This window comes from Mangifera indica, chromosome 1 (genome assembly GCF_011075055.1).
Source record: "Mangifera indica cultivar Alphonso chromosome 1, CATAS_Mindica_2.1, whole genome shotgun sequence".
NCBI lineage: Eukaryota > Viridiplantae > Streptophyta > Magnoliopsida > Sapindales > Anacardiaceae > Mangifera > Mangifera indica.
Window position 1 is genome coordinate 23,056,591 of NC_058137.1, and position 24,138 is coordinate 23,080,728.

General features: G+C 30.1%; 1 protein-coding gene across 1 annotated transcript; it reads left to right on the forward strand.

The window, feature by feature from the left end:
* The first annotated feature begins 6,205 nt into the window (after positions 1 to 6,205).
* On the forward strand, positions 6,206 to 17,904 carry LOC123210577 (protein DOWNY MILDEW RESISTANCE 6). The gene is made up of 4 exons (XM_044629024.1): positions 6,206 to 6,456; positions 6,534 to 6,781; positions 16,698 to 17,022; positions 17,117 to 17,904. The coding sequence occupies exons 1-4, from the start codon at positions 6,259 to 6,261 to the stop codon at positions 17,360 to 17,362; spliced, it is 1,017 nt and encodes a 338-aa protein (XP_044484959.1). The 5' UTR covers positions 6,206 to 6,258; the 3' UTR covers positions 17,363 to 17,904.
* The last annotated feature ends 6,234 nt before the right edge of the window (positions 17,905 to 24,138 follow it).

Here is a 24,138-nt window from a genome sequence, read left to right on the forward strand (position 1 = left end):
ATCAGTGCATATTCAACTGAAAATTGCTTCAAAAGTTAGCAAGGTGTTTGTTTAATATGTGGTTTTGGTTTTTTTTTTTCCCCAATTTGGTTCTGATTTGCACATTTCAGCTTGATTTTATTGGTTTTGAATTTGGAAATGATCATTGAGACATGTTGAAATGCTTCTTAAATAGCATGGTAGATAATTTAAGTGTTGAAATTAAAAATGTTGCTGGAAAAATTTTTTTCATTGGTCTAGGATTTAAATTTTTAATATTGATTAGTTAATCAATTTTTTTTTGGTTAAATTGGCCCTTTGACATTGAAATAGTGTTTCTTGCTTGGAAATACGGTTGGATTTGAATCGAACTTATTCAAACTCGAACTTAAATTCGGTTTGAACGAGTCCAAAATGAACTAAACTCAAACGAGCTTGAACTGAAGCTCGAAAGTTCAACATGTTTTAGCTTGAGCTTGAGCTTTGAAGTATTTAGTTCGTCAAGTTCGTAAACTAAAAATTTTGATACAAAACAATATCGTTTTGATCAATATATATTAAAATTACGTCGTTTTAATAACGAACTAGTTAAAAACTCAATTTGAGCTCCAACTTAAATTTATTTGAAGGAGCTTGACGAGCACGAGCTTGAGCACAATTTCATTTAAATCTAATTTAATTCAAATTCGATATGACTCAAATCCAACTATACTTGAAAACTATATGATTTTTGTCATCTTCAACATCAAAACCGAGGTAGGCATATCCGTTTATCCCATGCCTACCATTATTTAGGGGTAAAAAAGGATAAGCTAGACACATATGGGGGGCAACATTACGTTTTACAAGACCCGCCCATATTATTTTATTAGGGAAGAATTGGTTGAGGGGTGGTGCCGCGGTATGTCTATCCAATGTATTATTTGTGACATGATATCATTTTCATTAAATTTGACAAAAAGATTAAAAGAGAAATTGTTTACTGTATAACATTTTTTTTAAATTTTTTAGTTACTTGTCACTTCAAATATGGGTTTTTATAAATTTATATCATAGAAGTGATTGATTTTAAAATATTTATTTTAATAAAATAAACCTTAAACGACGAAAAAGATTAAAAATAGAAATGTGAGATAGTTTTTAAAAAAGAAAAAATAAAATTTGATTGATTGTAGAATAAATACTCTTAATTATTTAGTGTTTTATCACACATTTTTTTAATTTTTATAGATAAGAGACTATTCAACAGTTACGTGGCAAGGTAAATCAAATTTAAATCTGAGAGGACTCTTTGAAGATTTTATGTTTAGTATATTTTGTTTTGTAAATACACATTATTTTATAATTTTATGTTAATGGTATTTTGGATATCCATTTCACATGTTATATTATAAAGGGTTTTGATAATTTTAAGATGATTTTTATATAATTACCATTTAATACTTTGTCTAACCGAAGACTAAGTAGCACTATCCTTTAAAGAATAGGGCCCCGAGAAGCGGTGTTATAATATAGTGTTTTAAGTGATATAAATCGTATTAAGTATACCAAAAAGTGTATATCTTTCCTTTTTCATGACTTGAATAGACAATGAAAAGACATATTTTGGTTTATGATGAGATACTAATAAATTTTCATTGGTTTGAGTAATCACAACTTTATGTAATGAACATATCCTTTAGCTTAAATATATACACACTTTTTTGGCTTTTAAATGTCCACAACTTTTACCTTTTAATAATCTTTTTAAAGTAGGTGAATAATTAAATAATTATTTAATAATTAAAATATAATTTATTGTGTCATGATAAATATAAGAATTCGACACTCAATCATATTTTCTTAAGATGCCTTTCCATGAATAAAACATGTGTTTTATAAGGGAAATAACCAAAGAATAAGCTTGTTCCATCAACCCGATTCATAAGGTCTCAAGTAATTCTATTAAAAAATAGCCCATTCAAGGAATTTGGAATGCCCATTAAATAGCATGGTAGATAATTCAAGTGTTGAAACTAAAAACGTTGCTGGAAAAATATTTTCCATTGGCCTGGGGTTTAAATTTTTAATATTGATTAGTTAATCCTTTTTTTTGGGTCAAATTGCCGTTGGTATTGAAATAGTGTTTCTGGCTAATCTTTTGATTGATTTGTAGTCTGAAACATTGAATTTGCTTGGAAACTAGTCGACTTTTGTCATCTTTGACATCAAAACCAAGGCAGGCACGAGTCGTTTAGTCTGTGCTTACCATTATTTAGGGTCCAAAAAGGTTAGGCTAGACGCCTATGGGGGGCAAATTATATTTTACAAGACCCGCCAATGTTATTTTGGGGAAGATTTTGAGGGTGGGGGTGGCGTGTACGCGGTAAATTTTAGGTATTATTTGTGACATAATATTGTTTTTATTAAATTTAATAAAAGATCTAAATGAAAACATTGTTTATTTTACAATTTTTTTTAAAAATTTTATTAGTTAATTGTCACTTTAAACATTACTTTTTATATATTTATATCATCAAAATGATTTATTCTATAATACCTACTCTAACTAGATAAACCTTAAATGATAAGAGATATTAAAAGTAATAACGTAAGATAGTTTCGAAAAGAGAAAAAATAAAATCTGATTGATTGTAAGATAAATATTTTTACTTATTCAGTGTTTTATCACACACCCTTTTGATTTTTGTAAATAAGTGATTATTCAATGGTTGTATGTGATGAGTGGGTTTGTGTGGTATGATAAATTAATATTTTACGTACTGTTAGTGACAAGATATTGTTTTCATTAAATTTAACAAAAAACTTAAAGGAAAATATTGTTCATTATACAATTTTTATTTTTATTTTATTGGTTAGTTATCACTTCAAACATGACTTTTTATAAATTTATATCGTCAAAATGATTGACCCTAAAATACCTATTCCAACTAGATGAATCTTAGATAATGAGAGATATTATGAATAGAAATGTAAGATAGTTTGAAAAAGAGAAAAAATGAAATTTGATTGATTATAAGATAAATATTCTTACTTATTATGTGTTTTATCATATGTCCTTTTGATTTTTGTAAATAAGAGATTATTAGAGAGTTGTATGCAGGTGGGTGGGTGGGTGGGTGTGTATGGTGCAGTAAATTAATATTTTACATATTGTTTGTGACAAGATATTGTTTTCATTAAATTTAACAAAAAACTTAACGAAAAATATTGTTCACTATACAAACTTTTTAAAAAAAATTATATTGGTTAGTTGTCACTTCAAACATTACTTTTTATAGATTTATATCATTAAAGTGATTGACTCTAAGATACCTACTTCAACTAGATGAATCTTAGATTATGAGAGATATTATGAGTAGAAACGTAAGATAGTTTGAAAAAGAGGAAAAATGAAATTTGATTGATTATAAGATAAACATTCTTACTTATTCAGTGTTTTATCATATGTCCTTTTGATTTTTGTAAATAAGAGATTATTAGAAAGGTGTGTGCAGGTGGGTGGGTGGGTGTGTGTGGTGCAGTAAATTAATATTTTACATATTGTTTGGGACAAGATATTGTTTTTATTAAATTTAACAAAAAGTTTAACGGAAAATATAGTTACAAATTTTTTTAAAAAAATTTTATTGGTTAGTTGTCACTTCAAACATGACTTTTTATATATTTATATCGTTAAAGTGATTGACTCTAAGATACCTACTCCAACTAGATGAATCTTAGATGATGAGAAATATTATGAGTAGAAACGTGAGATAGTTTGAAAAAGAGGAAAAATGAAATTTGATTGATTATAAGATAAATATTCTTACTTATTCAATGTTTTATCATGTATCCTTTTGATTTTTGTAAATAAGAGATTATTAGAGAGTTGTGTGCAGGTGGGTGGGTGTGTGTGGCACGACAAATTAATAGTTTATCTATTGTTTGTGGCAGAATATTGTTTTCATTAAATTTAACAAAAAAAACTTAAAGGAAAATATTGTTCACTAAACAAACTTTTTAATTTTATCGGCTAGTTGTCACTTCAAATATGAGTTTTTATAAATTTACATAATCAAAGTGAGTGACTCTAAAATACCTACTCCAACTAGTTGAATCTTAGGTGACGAGAAATATTAAGAGTAGAAATGTGAGATAGTTTGAAAAAGAGGGAAAATGAACTCCAATTGATTGTATGATAAATACTTTTACTTATTCAATGTTTTATTATGCACCTTTTGAATTTTTGTAAATAAGAGAATATTCGAGAGTTGCGTGTAGGTGGGTGGGTGTGTGTGACATGGTAGATTAATATTTTACATAGTGTTTGTGATAGAATATTGTTTTCATTAAATTTAACAAAAAAGCTTAAAGGAAAATATTGTTCACTATACAAACTTTTTCTTTTTAAACATTATTGGTTAGATGTCATTTCAAACATGACTTTTCATAAATTTATATCATCAAAGTGATTGACTTTAAAATACCCACTCCAACTATATGAATCTTAGATGTCGAGAGATATGAAGAGTAGGAACGTGTGATAGTTTGAAAAAGAGGAAAAATGAAATTTGATTGATTGTAGGATAAATATTCTTACTTATTCAGTGTTTTATCACACACCCTTTTGATTTTTGTAAATAAGAGATTATTCAACGATTACGTGTGGGTGGGAGGGTGAGTGTGTGTGGTGCAATAAATTAATATTTTACATACTGTTTGTAACAAAATATTGTTTTCATTAAAATTAACAAAAAGCTTAAAGAAAAATATTGTTCACTATACAAACTTTTTTTTAAAAAAATTTTATTGGTTAGTTGTCACTTCAAACATGACTTTTTTATAGATTTATATTATCAAAGTGATTGACTCTAAAATACCTACTCCAATTAGATGAATCTTAGATGACGAGAGAAATTAAGAGTAGGAAAGTGAAATAGTTTGAAAAAGAGAAAAAAATAAAATATGATTGATTGTAAGATAAATACTCTTACTTATTTAATATTTTACCACGCACTCTTTTGATTTTTATAAATAAGAGATTATTCGACAATTGAGTGCGAATAAGAGTAGATCCAGGCCTGGGAGGACTCTAAAAAGATTTTATGTTTAACATATGTGTGTATGTGTGTGTGTGTATATATATATATATATATATTTGCAAACACACATTGTTTTATGTTTTTATGTTAATGACACTTTGTGTATTGATTCCGCATTTTGTAATATGAAGCGCATTTTGATAATTTTAAGATGATGTTCATGTAATTACCATTTAATACTTTGTTTTTCAGGCTTAAATAGAAAATGAGAAGACAGATTTTGGTTTGTGATGAGACACTAACAACAATTGCGTTGGTTAAAAATAGATACTATTTATTTTTTATTGGTTTAAATAATTACGACTTTATGTTATAAAGATGTCCTTTAGCTTAAATATGCACGCACCTTTTGACTTTTAAAAATCCATAACTTTTACCTTTTAATCATCTTTTTAAATTCGGTGAATGATTAAATAATTATTTAATAATTAAAATATAATTTATTGTGTCATGATAAAAATAAGAATACCACACATCATATTTGCTTAAAACGCCTATTCCATGAATAAAACATGGTAAAAATAAGGAAAATAACCAAAGAACAAGCTTGTTCCATCAACCTCATTCACAAAATCTCAAGTAATTCTATTAAAAAATAGCCCATTCAAAGAATTTGGAATGCCTCTTCCAATGCTTCAATTTTTTATTACTCTAAATAGAATAAGATCGTTATTTTAAATTTTTATTATTTTATTCAAAATTTTGGATAAAAAATGTCTATTCCATTAAAGGGTTATGATTCTGAAGAGAACGTCCATTTTCTTTAACTTGAAACATACATACATTCCAATCTAATTATTAAGTCTCAAAACTTAAATTTTATTTCAGTATTTATCATTTATTCAAGTTCACATTGAATACTTTCTATTTTATTATTGAATAACCATCTCCAATCAATCTTAATTACATCAAATGGATGGATCAAACAGTCATTGAAATGGCTATCTTGCTTTGGAAAGAGCCATATGTATACTATCTTCAATCTCATCCACAGCATGTGGTTCATTCCTTGTAGTTCTAATGTAGAGCTACATGTTTTTAGGTACCAATTACAATCGAACAAATGTCCTCGCCTTATTGGTGATTTTTTTACTGATAGAATAAACCCCAAGTTTGAAACTTCCGTTCCTGCCTATATATACAGTTTTAGTTCTGAGTAAGCGCACATCTCTTGTTTTAGGCTGTGAAATCTAAAATGGATACCAAAGTTCTATCTTCCGGAGTTCGCTACTCAAACTTGCCGGAAAGTTACATCAGACCGGAATCGGAGCGACCACGACTGTCGGAGGTTTCCGAATGCGAAAACGTTCCGATTATTGACTTGAGTTGTGAAGATAGAGGCTTCCTTGTTCGACAAATTGCGGAAGCTTGCGTGTCTTATGGCTTCTTCCAGGTTTTTAATCTCAGATTATGTTTTCTAATATAATTTTTCCTAATTTTTATCTTATGACGGAATATATATATATTTAGGTTATCAATCATGGAGTGAGATTAGAAACAATTGAGAAAATATTAGAAGTAGCGCATGAATTCTTTGAGCTTCCAATTGAAGAGAAGCTGAAGCTGTATTCGGAAGATCCATCAAAGACGGTGAGACTTTCAACGAGTTTCAATGTGAACAAAGAGAAAGTACACAACTGGAGAGATTACCTAAGACTCCATTGTTATCCTCTCCAAAAGTATGTTCCTGAATGGCCTGCAAATCCTTCATACTTCAAGTAGGTCTTTCTTCCCCTTTCTCTCGCAGTCCAACATATTACATTCACATGTCCTGCTTACAGTATCACGTGGCTTGTTTATCAAACTAATTTAATAAATATTAAAATTACTAAAAACTTCATATTTATATTCTAAGTAATTATAAATAATTTAATTTATATTATTATCAAATAAACCTAAATCAGGGAAATAATTTTTTTTTTTTATAAACTTATATCACTTATGTTGTGGGATATTTTTGGATATTAATAATTATATATTATTTAATAATTAATAAATTATTTTAAATTAATAATAATATAATATTTAATTATATAATGATATATCATTATTAATAGTTAAATTAATATTTTTATAAATATTTAAAATATTTTTTATATACGTAATAAAGGTTTTTGTTGTTTTTAATATTATAAACTGTCATATTCTTTACCGTATCAGAACAACAGAAAAGTGTCAATCTATAATATTAAATATTTAAAAAAAAAATTTTATTTTTAATTATTTCTCACTAATCTAACCATTATTCTTTTTTCTTATGCTCTTTAAAATTGTCCAAAAACTTTTGCTTTAGCTTTTATTCTACACCCACCAAGTACAAAGCACGGACAAACTATAAGTACTAGCTAAGGGATGTTTAAGGGGGTTTTTCTTTTTTTATGGAGACCATAAATAATGTTACGTGAGCAAGGTGACATCATTAAAGGGAATAGATTCTCGGTACTGCCAATTTGCCCTGTCTTTCTGGCTAATTTGGCGTCGTGGGGCTAGCCACGAGGTCATTAATATTCTTTAAGTCTTGGGCCGCTGCATTCACGAATTGCGTTGTTTGTGTTTGGTCTTTTTATATTTCACCGGGATCTACAAATTTTAAACAACTCTACCCTTGCAGGCAGTAGTTTCACCATATCTTTTAGCTCCCCTAAGTTTCGAAATCTACTCTTATCGTTTATACTTGAATGTGTATATTTACCCAAGTTTTTCATTGTGCATCTTTTACCAAGACAAACGCCAGTTCTTTTCTTGTTAAAGAAGTAATTATAATTGAAGTCATGGCTAGTGTTAAGATTAGGTTTAAGGTTTGAATCAGGGTTAGGTTTTATTTGAGAACTTAACAATGAGAAAGGGAGTTAGAATTAAAGTTAGGGTTAAGTTTGGGATTTGAGTTAGGTTTGTTTTTAGGTTAGGGTTAATCTAGGAGAAAGGATAGCGAAATTGTTGAAAACTAAATAAAATTATAATTTTAAAATGAGGTTTGGATTTGGGTTAGCGTCTAACCGAGGAAAAGAGGAGGCATGATGTGACCATAATAATTTTCTTTGAAATGGATTCTATCGTGGGAAAGCTTGAGGCAAAATTGTAAAAGGCGGAAGGACTTGTTCCCACCCAAAAATAAATATTTTTTCAAGTTTTTATTTATTATTTAAAAAGAAATAAATACTCAATCATATCGTAATTTTTAGAATTAATATAAAAAATAAAATTATTATTTAATAAAAAACTTAAAAAATTAAAAATTTAATCATATTTTTTTTTATATTTATAAAATAACAATTTTCCTCGCATTCACACCTAAGGTTTGAAAACTCTCTAATGATTTCTTTTAATTTTTCTCAATCATTTCCTTGCTATCTTAGTTTGAGAGATATTGTCGTCGATTAGAGATGAGATTATCGTAGGAGAGTTGTCATCGAAACCCCAAAGAAGAAATATGATTAAATTTTTAATTTTTTAAAATATTTTTATTAAATAATAATTTTACTTATAATATTAACTTTAAAAATTAACAGTTAAGTAAATGTTTATATTTTTTTAAATTTAATAGGTAAAAATATTTTAAAAAAATACTAATATTTAGGTGGGAATAAGTCCTTTGGCCATTGTAAAATACCAAAAGTGTGGTAAATTAAGATTATTTGCAACCTGTTCTATAATTTTGTTGGATTTTTTTTTTTTTTTTTTTTGCATATTTTGTTTAAAAAAGAAAAAACTTATATTGAATACCAAGCTAATACAATCTTCTTTTAATTAAAAGTCTCACTTACAATTTAATTAAATGATAAAAAAACGTCTAGTCTAAATGAGAGGGGTTAATCTGATTCAAGTCACTAAAAAATGGTCGTCTTGGTGTCCTTGTGATTTTTTAAACTATTAGATACCTCTTTAAAAAAAAAAAAAATCATTAAACAATTTATGAATAGAAAAATCCTATAAATAAACAGAAAAACATAATTAGTGATGTTTTTACACTTAAAAAAATCTCAGAAGCCACTGAAATGGACCTTTCAATCACATTAAAAGCCAAAAAAGATGAGTCCAACACAATCAATAGTTGGTTGAGACATTCTTATAATTAAGATACAATGAATCCCGAAATCAGATGGATGTACCGACATAGATGCAAAAATGATTTTCTCAAATATTTTTTCATAAATTAAAAGAAATTTAATAAAATCATGGGTGGTGTATGTCAGTGAAATTGATGAATATAAATTTTTAATATATATTTATATATAAATAATATATTATTATATAATTATATAATAACCGTATCATTTACGCAGAGAGTAATGGTCACTAACTCCTTTCTTCGTTTGTAAAGACATATTAATGTACGGGCTTGACTTATGAAAAATTTGATTGGTGGATAAAAGAAATTGATGAAGAGTATTAATTTATACACGTGGCGGGACCCAAAAGATATTCATCATCGATATGAGTGGGGGGTCATTTAAAATAGAAAATATCTAATGAGCTGTCTTTTTTTTTTTTGGAAAATAATCCAACGGTGACGATGCATTGATGGAGTAAAAGCTGAAATGAAACTATTCGGACGTACAAACAAAAACATAATGCCCCCACCTTATGTAAAAGGGCACTTAATGGGATGTGCTGGGGGTGACATCATGGCCTGAAAGCGTGTTTACGTAAGCAGATTGTAGCGTGTGAAATGGTCAATGGCACCAAATTGCACGAAACTTTTTAAATTTAATTAGCTTTCATGGAGCCACGTCTGCATCATCATCCTAAAATGTATGTTACTCTAATCCAGTGGTGTAAGGTTGTACGTACACTTCGCTTTCATTTCCCTTTTAGAGTCATCACATTCCTCATCCACCCATTCATTGATCATTAATTTTCAATCTTCTCGGCGCCACCCCACCCCACCCCACCCCACCCTACACCACCCTTTTGCTTAAAATTATTTTTCTTCATATTTTATTTAAAATAATTTTGCTAATTTCTTTATTTTAATCGGAGATAGAGTTAGAATTATACTTAATTAATTATAAAATTGGGGGCAGCAGTGGCTTGGATCAGAGCTTTTTTTCACACAGTTCACTAGATCCACATGTTAGGTTATCCAACAAAAACTTGAAAGGTCATAGTATGATTTAAGGTCAACTGGTTAAATAATTTTTTTAATTACGTAAACTTCATTTTCTTATTGTTTTTAACTCATTATAGAATTTTTTTTAATTACGTAAACTTAATTTTCTTTATTATTTTTAATTCATTATAGAAGTGAATCACACTGATAGGTTGGACATAAAAAAAAATTTAAAGAAATTCTCAATAATATTAGGTTTGTTTGTAAGTCTTATCTCATCACTTGAGATATGATCTAATAATAATGTAAAGTTGATTTTTTTGTATTAGGTTGAAATAGACCGTGTCAAAATAATTTTTTTTTTTTTTACTTTTTATATTATAACTTTCGCAATTACTTTTTGAATGTTTTGCTATATCATAATATTAAAATCTAATAATATAAAAAATTGCAAAAAAGATAAATTGGGAAAGGAAATATTCAAATCTATAATTGATTTCAATTTCGTATATAATACTCTAATTTTAGTCAAAACATGCGATAACATTTGTTTTTGTTCTACATGTTTATTATTTCTTAGAAGATACTTTCAATTAAATAATTTTTTAATGAATAGCTATAAATAATGTATTTTTTTAATTTATTATTTCAATTTAATTTATGTTATTTAAATCTACATTCAGTGCGATATTTATTTGCTTCCTCCTCTTCTACCCATTGACTCTATTTAATCACTGCCTCACATCTTATCTTTTTTTAATGGTGTAATAAAATATTTCGAATCATGTTACGGTAGTTGTAAACGCAAATAAATTGGAGATGCTTGGCTCAAATAATAAACTAATAAATCATAATTAAAAATTTTTTAACCTTTCAATTTAATATTTGAAAAATTATGTGATTTTTTTCTTACGGTGAAAAGCTTTTCATTTTTTATCTCTTCACTTTGGTTTTACTGTTCCTGCCTTCATTCTTTGCACCTTGACTGGCTTTCCCTAATCTGTATCGGGCTTTGTGTGCGAGATTTTTTCTTAAAAAATATTTTAATATGTTTTTATTCTATTTTTGACTTTTATAAAATTAAAATAATGTTTATGTACATCCACTAATGCTTTACAAAAAAATTCTGCCTTATTTATTTCTGTGAAATGTTTTTTTAGTTTAAAAAAGTTTTAATATGTAAGGTTTTTTAATTTTTTCAAGTAAATTAAAATTTTAATATCAGATGAAGAGAAAAATTGCACTATCAAATTAAATATTGAAAGAACAAGAAATCAAAAATAGAAAACTGGAAAATTAGGGATGTTGACGAGAAAACTTTCTTGAGAAGAAGAGATATTAGCTACACGAATTTTGTTTTAGGCCAAACGACTATTTCCCACCCAAGGTATGCTGTAATGACAAGTTTCCCCCCTTTAACTATGGAAATACCAAACACCCACCCATGGCCAGTTAAATTTAACAGAACCCTAACGCCTAAAAATTTTATCTCCTTTTGCCCCCCTAAAGTTTGAAAACAAAAATTTTCCCCCAGCCTAAGTTTAAGAAAATGGCAGTTTCACCCTAGGGTTTGGTTTTGAAATCTCCGCGACCTCTCCGGCTCCGTTGCCGACGGCTTCTCCCTCCCGAAGAATCCTCTCCTTCCGGTGATCGGTTTCCTCCCATTTGGAGGCCCGATCGTCGCCGAAAAGCGGTGGGAGACGAAGAACTTCGTCGGGGAAGACGAAGTTCTTCGTCTCCCACCGCTTTTCGGCGACGATCGGGCCTCCAAATGGGAGGAAACCGATCACCGGAAGGAGAGGATTCTTCGGGAGGGAGAAGCCGTCGGCAACGGAGCCGGAGAGGTCGCCGGAGATTTCAAAACCAAACCCTAGGGTGAAACTGCCATTTTCTTAAACTTAGGCTGGGGGGAAATTTTTGTTTTCAAACTTTAGGGGGGCAAAAGGAAATTATATTTTAGTTTATTTTTTAATATTATAGAGAAAATGACAATTTTACCCTTAACCCCGTTACTTTTAACTGGCCATGGGTGGGTATTTGGTATTTCCATAGTTAAAGGGGGGAAACTTGTCATTACAGCATACCTTGGGTGGGAAATAGTCGTTTGGCCTTTGTTTTATCAGGGTTGGAAGTAACGTTGATGAAAAACAATGTTAATGAAACGACGCGTTTTGTCGATACTCAAAATGCACACAGTGTTGATATTATATTCCCTTTGTCCATCCATCAAACTTTATTCTCAACTTCCTCCCCTACAAGTAGAACATAACACCAACAAAGAGAATACAACACTAGATCATCATCACTGATATTTCCATAGACTCCACATTACCCTAAACTCTTCCACAAAATGCAATTCACCACAACTTTTACTAAACTGCGGACAAATCATAACACTAGTATATTAGCATTTTTATTACTAATATTACTATTCACACTGCTTTCACATGGTATAAAAAATACTTGTGGCAATAGAGACAAACCAATATTACCAGCTAATCAACCAGAACTATCAGTTTGTTCTCCTGGATCATCACAAACTATGCAATCAAAAGCATCTAGGACCTTGAGTTTGGTCCTTAATTGAGAAAATTAGGAGATAGCGAAAGACTTAGTTGAAACATCTATTATATCAAGCAAACTAGGAACAAACTGTATTGACAGTTTTTTAGGCCATTTGCTCTCCCACGTATAATGTATATCTGTTTCAATATGCTTAGTCTTGTCATGAAAATCTGCATTAGAAGCTAAAGTTGTAGCGCTTTGATTATCACACCAAATTGCTTCATTTCCCAAAATAGAAACGTGTAAGTCTTGAATCAGGAACTTAAACCGAACAATTTTTGTGATAGTTTGAGTAATTACTCTATATTCTGATTCAATGGAAGAAAGGGCCAAAATGTATACTAAAATGTATGTTGAGAAATGTTTATTATGTGAGAAAAACAAGCTTGTGTCGGTTATAGAATTAACAAACCCTCTATACAAAAGAGTTTATTTCATCTTAGCATACCAAACTTTAGGACCTTGTTTTAGGCCATTGAGTGTCTTATGCAATTCGCAAACATAAGTAGGCTTAGTATGATTAATAGAATCTTGTGGGTGAGACATATACCTCGTCTTGCAAATCACCATGAGGAAGACATTATTTGCATCTATTTGATGAGTTTTTCAGCTATAAGTGATAACAGTGACAAAATCACTTAGATAGTTTCTGATTTGATTATTGGACTAGAGGCTTCTAAGTAATCCATACCTGGGTTTGTTGAAAATCCTTAGAAACTAGTTTGGCTTTTAATTTGTGCAATGATCCATGTGTGTTAAGCTTCTTTTTAAACACCCATTTATGTCCCACAATATGTTGAGCAACAGAGGCAGAAACTAATGACCTAGTCTTTTTTTTTTTTTAATTAAATGACTTCTAACACGTGTTGGTCCTAAAGAAAAACTAGTTTTGTTTCAAGAGGAACACTACAAAATGCTACTGAACAAAGTGTGTTTGAACTGCTAATTTCTCTAGTGTTGAAGGCTACTTTCAGGACCTGTATCAAGTGAGGTTTATATGAACATCTGTATTAGTCGAAATATGGGTAGTCTGACTTGGAGATAAGATTGGTAAAAAAAAACAGTTTTTTGTGCATTTAGAGTCAAGGTAAAAAAAGGTTGTCTTATGTGAAGGATTTTGAACAAAAGTGGAATTACTTTGGAAAATCTAGTTCATCAATGTTTGCAACAATGAAGATAATACTGGTGAGCTAAGACATACAAACCCCTTATATACTTGATGATTTCCTTCAAAGACGCATTTTAGGTATGAAAATTGAACTTGTGCCCATTATATGATCTCAGAAAGGGATAACAAGCACAACCAAATGCCTTGAGCATATTGTAGTTAGGTGAATAATGGAAAAATGTTTTAAAAGATGACTTTTTCCTAGAACAGGTGAGGGAAGCCTATTTATTAAGAATACTAAAATTTGAAAGGCAAACCATCAATAAGACAAGGTCATTCCTACTTGAAATAGAAGTACCGAACCAAATTCAATTATGTGTCTATGTTTTCTTTTAACTTTTTCGTTATGTTGATGAGTATGAGGAATAAGATGTCTGAAAGAAACATTATGTTTTTTAAAATAATATGTTAGACACCTATATTTACCTCCCCGATCGATATGAATTGTTTTGATTTTTCTATCAAACTATTTTTTTGCCAACTTACGAACTTGCTCAAAAATATTTTTCACTTCAGACTTAGTTTTTAGAAGATATAGCCAGGTGAACCTTGAAAGATTATCTACAAAGTGCATTAAATATCTATAACATTCATGAGAAAGAACTGTAACAGAACCTCAAACATTAGTATGTACAAGTTCTAAAGGTGCAGTAGTATTAGTAACAGAAACAGGAAAATGATGTTGTTGGTTTTTTCCATACGACAATCCACACAGAAAGGAATTTTATCTAAACTAGCAGTGTCAATTTCATGTCTTGAAATACAACTTTTAGAGATTTTACACAAGGATGACCTAGTCTTTTGTGCCATATTCAAGGATATGTTTTATTAAGCAAAAACACAATATTCTACTTGAAAAAACTAGATTGAATAGCACAATTAACTTGTCCTCAGAGAGAATTATTAAAAACATTGTGTATACCACCATCTGAGACAATTCTAGACACAAACAGTTGATTAGAAACCTAATACAACCCATCCTTCAACAATCCTGGAAGAACAACAACCTTTGTATCCTTATCCTTCACCAAACAATAATCAGCAAAGAATTCAACAATTGTATTATTATCTTTTGCAAGTTTGGAGACACTAATAAGATTTTTAGTAATCCTAGGAACATGAAGAATATTATGTTAAGGATAGGAATTTATTAGGGAGGAGGGTATAAATGTTAGAGGAACCTGTATGGGAGATGTTCAATAGTTCCCAATTTTCAACTTGGAGTTGTTGCTTTCCTGTGTAGTCTGTCCTGATCGAAATATGATCCAGCTCAAAGGTGACATGATTGGTAGCCCTAGAGTCCATATAAACTGTTGTAGGAGTAGCAATAAAGGTGTTGGCTGAAATATTGGTGAGATTAAGTTGGTCTGACCCAGGTGTATTTGTTGTAGAAGCTTTGTTTTGGGGTGAGTATACCAACTGGGCAGAAGACATATGAGTTTCAATAGGTTTTGATGAATTGCTAGTCACTTTGTTTTTGTGACTACAATGTATAAGTTTCAGTGTTGGAAAGATTATGTTTGGCAGGGTTATAGTTTGCTGTCACAATCTTCTGCCTCTTCATTATGGACTTGTTCAGTTTGTGGATTACCCATGAAGGTAATATCAAATCGATGATGACACTTCAAAGCAACATATGCCCACTTTTCCAACAAACCTGGCAGATTAGATTACTTTACCCTAATTTTTTCCTCTACCTTTTTCCTTCGAACATTGTTGTGATTCAGTAGAATTATTCCCAGGGCTATACTTATAATGCCACTACACTGCACATAAAACAAATTCACCTGATTATGATTACCAAGGCTTTCTATCCAGTTTCTTGATAGAATAGATCTACCATGAGTAACTACATTAGTTGTTCCTCCAATCATATCAAAAGAACACAGTGAATTCTAACTTAGCCTTAGTTCATACCTTTGAAAAATGAACTTGGCTTCAACTAAGCTGATAGTTTCAGTTGCGGAATCAATCCTGGAGGAAATGTGAACTATAGATTGGTCAAATTTTGGACTACAACCAACTAATATGTGATTAATCAATTCTTTAGAAACAAAATATCCATTAGTATTCAAGAACTTTCATTGTCCCTATATATTCACAAATACTCAATGATCTTTTCTTCTTGATTCGCAAGTGTTTTTAACCACATAACCCGAATTTTTGACTCGATCACAAAATAATTCTATCGTGAAAACCATATATTTACTGAATAGTACATTTAGTCACATGACAGAACATTGACTCAGAAATCGACACTGACAACCAACACATCAGAAATTTATCACAATGTTTCCATAAAGAGTATTAAGGATCTGATTACTTAATTGGCTTCACACCTGTATCAGTATTAAGCAAAATAAATGGAGGACATGGAACTAAACTTGTTAGATGCTCTTTCAACTCATAAGCACTAATTGAAGAGAGCGCCCAAGATCTCCAGTATTGATAATTGTTCACTGTCAGTTTCCAAATCCTAAGATTGCCAGATTCTCTGCAGGTGAAGAATTACAGCTTTTGCCAAGTGTATTCAGTGAACTGGAAAACACTGAAAAATTCGCCATTGACGCAACTCAGAGGAGGTCTGATACTAAATGTAAAATAGAAAATTAAAAAACTGGGGATTTTATTCAATTCAACAAATTGGTACAACCACTGTGCCTTACCCTTACAATACCTTAACCAACCTCATGAATGACCACTGGCTTAAACTTAAGCAATATACTATTTGGGTTTATAAATAAGTCACTGAATCAACTTCTCATGTCTGGCATTTTTTTTTTAATTTTTAAGTTTTAGTTAGTTAATTTAATCGGTTTCTGAGGGTAAATTGTGTTGCATTAACTGTTAGGGAATTTGTAAGCAATTACTGTATAGAAGTTCGAGAACTTGGATTCAGATTGGAGGAGCTAATATCAGAGAGCTTAGGTTTAGAAAAAGAACACATAAAACAAATGTTGGGTGAACAAGGACAGCACATGGCTTTGAACTTTTACCCACCATGTCCAGAGCCAGAGCTGACTTATGGACTACCAGGCCACACTGACCCAAATGCTCTCACCATTTTACTTCAAGATCTGCAAGTCGCTGGCCTTCAAGTTCTCAAAGACGGTAAATGGGTTGCTGTTAAACCCTACCCAAATGCTTTTGTCATTAATATTGGTGATCAATTTCAGGTGCTATATTTATTTCAACTTACACATAACATAGAAAATAGTTAAACTTTGATTTATCATAAATCGTCAATGGTGGATTTAATTATGAATGCAGGCGCTAAGTAATGGGAGATACAAGAGCGTATGGCATCGTGCCATTGTGAATGCTGAAAAGGCAAGGATGTCGGTGGCTTCGTTTTTATGCCCAAGTGATGATGCAATTATCAGTGCTCCAAAATCGCTCATTGGGGATGATGCCTGTGGATCCGTTTATAGAGATTTCACGTATCCAGAATATTACAAAAAGTTTTGGAGCAGAAACTTGGATCAAGAACACTGTTTGGAGCTTTTCAAGAACTAGTACCAAAATAATAACCGCTTTTACGAATTGCCATAAGAGTATTGGATATTATAGGTTCTACTATTATGACAATATGTAAAAGCAGTTGTTATTTTTGGATGTTTCAGATTGGCCAAAGGACTATTTTCCACCCAAGGTACGTTGTTTTCGCAAGTTTTCCCTTGTTAATTTTAAAAACTCATTTATTCATCTGTGATCGATTAAAATTAACGGTTTTAAGGATAAAATCATCATTTTATCTGTATTATTAAAAATAAACTTAAATTTGATTTTATTTTTTCCCCTAAACCCTAAAAACTAATAATTTCTCTCAACTTAAGTTTTAAAAAATAGTATTTTTCCTCTAGAGTTTTCAATTTTTCAGAGTTAGTTTTTCGACATTGTTTCTTCCTCTTCGGTGACCTCCAGACGATGCCTCTTCCTCTATGGCTCCTCGTCGATTAAGAGTCTTCGTCCCAAGGCAATTGCTAGAAGGAGACCGCGTTGAAGAGGAAGAGACGTCGCCTGGAGGTCGTCGGAGAGGAAGAAACAATGCCGAAAAACTAACTCTGAAAAATTGAAAACCCTAAGGGGGAAAATGTTGTTTTTTAAAACTTGGGTTAGGAGAAAATTGTTAGTTTTTAAAATTTTAGCGGGGAAAATGAGATAAATTTTTTAGAAGTTAAGGTTCCGTTAATTTTAATAGCCCATGGGTGGGTAAATGAGGTTTTTAAAGTTAATAGAGGAAAATTTGAGAAAACCGCGTACTTTGGGTGGGAAATAGTCCTTTGGCCTTTCAGAATCTATTGTTGGATGTTCTCTGCTCGTATTGAATTTCTTTTCCCTACATTGTTGAATTGTTGGTGGTATTGGTGTAGTAGAAGACGCTACATTACATTTCAGAAAAGGTGTTCTCCTCATAAAATTTAAAAATTTCGTACTAAAAAATTAAGTAGGGTAACAAACCAAATCATCAAAAAACCCACATTACTAGAGTAATACATGCCAAAAAAAAATCATTTTTAATAGCCGATTATTGTGAATGAAATTTAGTTTTATCATGAAATGATACTCATTTCATAACGGAAATTTTGTCCATAAACATTGAGGATAAAGAAATTTTGCCTTAGATGTGTGGTAATTGGAGACAAAAATTTTCCGTCTTTGTTCGTATGATGCAATGGAAGCAAAAATTTTCATCATTGTTTGTGTGCTGAATTGAGGACACAAACGTTTGTTCTTAATTTGTGGTAGATTGGAGACAAACCATTGCTAGATCTAGAGTGATCCAACCCTTTTCTTCTTTGAAGAAACTGAATTCGAATAGCTAATTCCTTCTCATTAATTTCTTGCTTCTCCTTGTTTCGTGTGCATCCAAAGTGGTCATAATAAAATTTCAAATTCTGAATAATTGAATTTATATAACTAATCAAATTTGATTTATATTTTTGTTTCTACTGAGCTATAGAGACCAAACTAGTTTAAAAATGAAGGATATTCCAAGAACTTATAATCTCATCATGGTCTACAAAAGTCATGCCTCTTTGGTTGCGTGGTATAGTTAACTTTCTTCTATTCTTACTCATTTTCTCACATTTTTCCATATTAGACTAAATTAGTAATTCCTTACATTTTTCCACATTAGACTAATTTCTTACTTCTCACATTTTTCACATTTTTGTTTCCTCATTATATTGATTATTGGTCTCATGCAACTATAAGATTTTATATTTTGACATTAAAATCATCTAACCGTTGGTCTTAATAGCGAAGTTTTTGAGACTTCAAATTGAAAAGTTTATTAGTGATTATCTGTTGTTTATTGCATTTAATTGTATTAAGATGATTTATTTCATACGATCTTTTTTTACCTCATGTTCGTATCCAAATACCATTTTGAAAACATTGTAACATATTTCTATAAAACACATTTTATAAGATTTATTATATCCTTATTTAAAGAAAAAAAGAATGTCAAAATTCCACATTAGACTATCCTAGACTTACAATTTTTTTTTTTTTTTTTATAATATCTCTTGGGACATGATTTTTTTTTTTTTCATGCTTCCATCAAACAATTAAGAATTCAAAGCACATGAGTGGGCAAGTCCAACTGTCTATCTACTCTAAGTTTAATGAGCTCAAAGTCACAGCAGTGATATTGGTAAAGACTTTATGGTTAAATAGATTGTAAATTAAATTTAGTAATGTTGTTAGTAGGCTGTCAATTATACTTGAAATGTTCACATTGCAAAAAGACTTTTCGTAAGAAAAAATATTAATTTAATAGTAATTTTGGTATAAGATTAGTTGAGTGGGTGGGTGTGAAATTGACAAATCTTGTCACTGACTAAATAGAAATGCCAGTCGTAAGTGGTGATAGCTTTTATTCTACTCATTCTTCAACATGAATTATGGATTTGGTGGAAGGGGTTGGTGAAGACGGTAACGTTTAGTTGCAGAATTGGAAATTGAATTTTCAAAATATTAGAATTATCAAAAGCATTTTTCATTATCATTATTATCATTCGACTAATCCTGCTAGAAGGGTCCGGCCACAAACCTCTATCATTTCGGCACGGTTCACATTAGCCTAGTACAAAAAAAAAAAAAAAGGGTTGTGTTAGGTCGACACAATTTGTTAAAAATTAATAATAAAATTATATATATAAAATTAAAAAATTATAATTTATTAAATTGATTTATGAAAATATATTGATCAATGTGTAAAGGCTTATAGGAACACAATCTTAAGGGTTTTAGGTTGTATTTTAAGTCTTTATTGGATTGATCTAATATAAAAGTCTATTAAGTAATAAAATTAGACTCAACCTAAGACGTGAGTTCGATGAACGACATTGAAGATGACCTAGCACGACTTAGTGGCTTGATTCAACCAAAATGAAGGTAAGGTTCTAACACGTACGAAAAATTTTTGAATTATTAGTATATTGGCATTGATAGACAAATCATATCGTGATGATAACAAAAAGGTCAATAATAACATGTGAACACCACGTTTATCATTCAAATTTTAGTAGGTAGATTTATGAAAACATATTGATTAATTTGTAAAGGCTTATGGGGGTACAACCTTAAAAGTTTTAGGTTGTATCTTAAGCTCTTATTGGATTGACCCAATCCAAAGGTCTATTAAGTAATAAAACTGGAGTCAACCTAAGACATGGGTTTAATGAATAACAATGAGGATGGCCTAGCATGCAGTGGCATGATTCAACCAAAATAAAGGCAAGGTTCTAATACATAAGAAAATGATTGAATTATTAATACATTGGTATTGGTGGACAAATCATATTGTGATGATAACAAAAATGTCAATAATAACGTGTGGGCACCACGTTTATCATTCAAATTGGAAACTTGGAAAACATTTTTAGGCCATTAAGAAAACTTGATCCCTAAAACTTTTGTTTATTTATACCCTTAATTAACCATTGCCCTATATTCAATAGGAAACTTGATTGAAGTCTTTGAAATGAATCATGATACAATCAAATTATACTTAATCATTTTAAATACAAATAAATATATATTTATATATTTAAAATATATATATATATATATATATATATATATATATATATATATATATATATATATATATATATATATATATTATTCGCCCTATTGTCATATGTAATTAATTTTCATGATAGCCATGCATAGCTACAAAAGAAAGTGGTTGAGAAAGATACTGCTCTACAAATTAGTAAATGACACGGCACCCTCTCAACGTCAATCTTACTAATATTTTGCTTGTAAATAAGATTAGGTGGGATGTTTCAGTTGATAATATAAAATACGTGGACTCCACAATAATGTTTTTTAATATATAAAATTAAATTCTCGCACCCTACACTACAATGTGGTTTTGAAAAAAAATTTTAGATCGTATTTCTTAGTTTGGTTTGAAAAATTTTTTAAACTATATTAAGTTAAATCGTGCGCACCCTTAAAGTCAATTTTTGGAATTAATAAAAAATAGCAGTTGTGAAGTGAAAATGTAGGGCCAATTTCAATTGTGATTTAGAATTAATTAAAAAAAAAATTGAAATACGTTAAACCTTTAAGAAGTTTGTTCGTTACACCATTTTATATTAATTATAGAAGATTGGAAGCATTTAGGTAACTTGTAGAAGATATCTACAAATCGTCAATGGTGGTGGACCCTATTAAACTTAATGATCATGGAAAATTAGTTCTCATATATTATAAGATAATAACATTATATTATAAATTAAATTTAATAAAATTAGATGTACAAATACTCATATAAATCAACATGATACCGAATAAAGGCCAAAGGACTATTTCGCACCTAAGGTATGCTTTTTTTGTAAAGTCTCCCCGTTAACTTTGAAAAATTTATTTACCTATTCATAGACTGTTAAAAAGAACGTCAGGTTGACGGATTCAAGGATAAAACTGTTATTTTATCTGTAATATTAAAAATAAACTTAAATTTAATTTTTTTTACCTCCAAACCCTAACAACTAACAATTTTCTCCCAACCAAAGTTTTCAAAAACAACATTTTCAACCCTAGGGTTTTCAAACTTTCGATTGAATTTTTCGACAACGACTGACGATCTCCAAGCGACGTCTCTTCCTCCTCGGCGTCTTCTCTTTTCGACCGTGCAACATCTTCCCCTCATGGGCATCGTCGTCAACAAAGACGACACGTCTTCGTCAAGACGAAGACGATGTCTTCATCAAAGACGTTGCACGGTCGTCGTCGGACGAAGACGATGTCTTTATCAAAGACGTTGCACGGTCGTCGTCGTCCAAAAGGAGAGGTCATACAACGTCAGAAGTGTACAACCAGAAGGAGAGGTCATCGGAGAGGGAGAGTAGGTGTTTGGAGATCGTCGGTTGTCATAAAAAAAATTAGATCTGAAGGTTTGGAAACCCTAGGGGGGGAAATGAAGTTTTTGAAAACTTGGGTTGGGGGGACAGTGTCAGTTTTTAGGGTTTAGGGAAAAAATGATATGACTAACGGACTCAATTAAGTTTAACAGTCTATGGGTAGTTAAATAGGATTTTTAAAGTTAACGGGGGGAATTTGAAAAAAAAACATACCTTGGGTGGGAAATAGTCCTTTGGCCCAGAATAAATATATAAGTTTTATTTGAGTGAATTTTCAAAAAGTTATAGTATTAGTATAGACCATTATATGACAATAAAAGAGTTATATTATATGTATTTATATATAATAAATAACATTAGGGTAATTAATTAAATTAATTAATTTAGATGGTTTATACTTTATATGATTTTAGTCAATCCATCATAGGTTATAGGGAATTTAGATAAACATTTTAAATAATATCAAAATTGTTCTTAGGTTTAAATACAACTTTTCATTAATGACGAAAAATAGGAGGTTATTTGATATTTGATGATGTAAGGATTAAATAAATTTTACAGGATGTGATTTTTTGTTGTAAGGGGTTTTTAAATGTTTTATAGTAAAAAGGTTAAACTGAAGTATTTATTAAAGATTTTTCTTATTTTTTGCATATATTTATTAGCATATTTCATCTTTTGTTCACCTGTCATTGTAGGACTAAATAAAACAAAATGTATAATAGTGTTGTCCTAAATAGTAAATCGAAAGCTCCAAACCTAAAACCATGAACCATAGGCCATAAATCATAAATCGTAAATTTTAAACCTAAAGTCATGAACCATAAACATAAACCCTATGGCTTATAAATTGTAAACCGTAAAGTCAAACCCTAAACTTCTAACATCCTAGTCCATATAAATAGTTCATCATGATTTCGATTTTAAATTTTGTAAATCAAAATGTATATTGATAGTTTAAAAGTTTATAAGTTATTTAATCAGTTTTATCTTAATATCTCTGAATGATGTATAATGCATATACATATCCAACATTTTTTTTGTGTTTTGTTGTTATGAGATTTGCCTGAGAGTGTTATGAAGCTCTAACTGTAAACAATAAACTTTAAACCGTAAACCATAAACCTAAAATTTTAAAATCGAAACCTTTATATCTTAAATTGTAAAACCTAATCTTGAAACATGAACTATAAATTTTGAATCCTAACTCCTAAATTGTAAACCATAAACGAATTAGCATAAACTTTTTATGGGCAAAATTAAGTATTATATAGAACAAAAAATATTGTACAAAGATACAAGGGGAAGTCCAAGCAAGATCCAAAAAACCAAAGTAAATGTGAGATAGCACAAAACTAAGGAGAGATCTCAAACCTCATCTTTAGATCCACAACTTTATACCCAACTACATTACAAATGTTTGCAACGATGTTTCATCGAGGACTACAATGTTGATAAAACATTTGATTATTCTTCTCGTACTATACAACAAGTGCAATACTATGATATCCATTTTGGGTACACAAATAAATATATATTTATGTGTATTATCACGTGATTAAATACCTTTAAACCCTTATTTTCTTATTAATTTAAAATCGTATAATCATATAATGACATGTATTAAATATGTATTTAAAATATGTATATATAATTTCATTGATTGAATAAATCATGTTTCAACGGCGCCTATGATAAAATAACCAACCCTTTCCCAACCAAGCAAAACATAATATTTAAAAACCAAACCCTAATAGAGATATCAAGTCACTAAAACCAAAATGCTATAACCCTAGTTTATAGATTTCAACCTGTCTTCCTATACTTTCAAAATCCTAAAATTATTCATCGTTCAGTGAACATTTTAAGCAAAAACCACAACTTATTTTTTCAAACGTGGGTGACCAAATA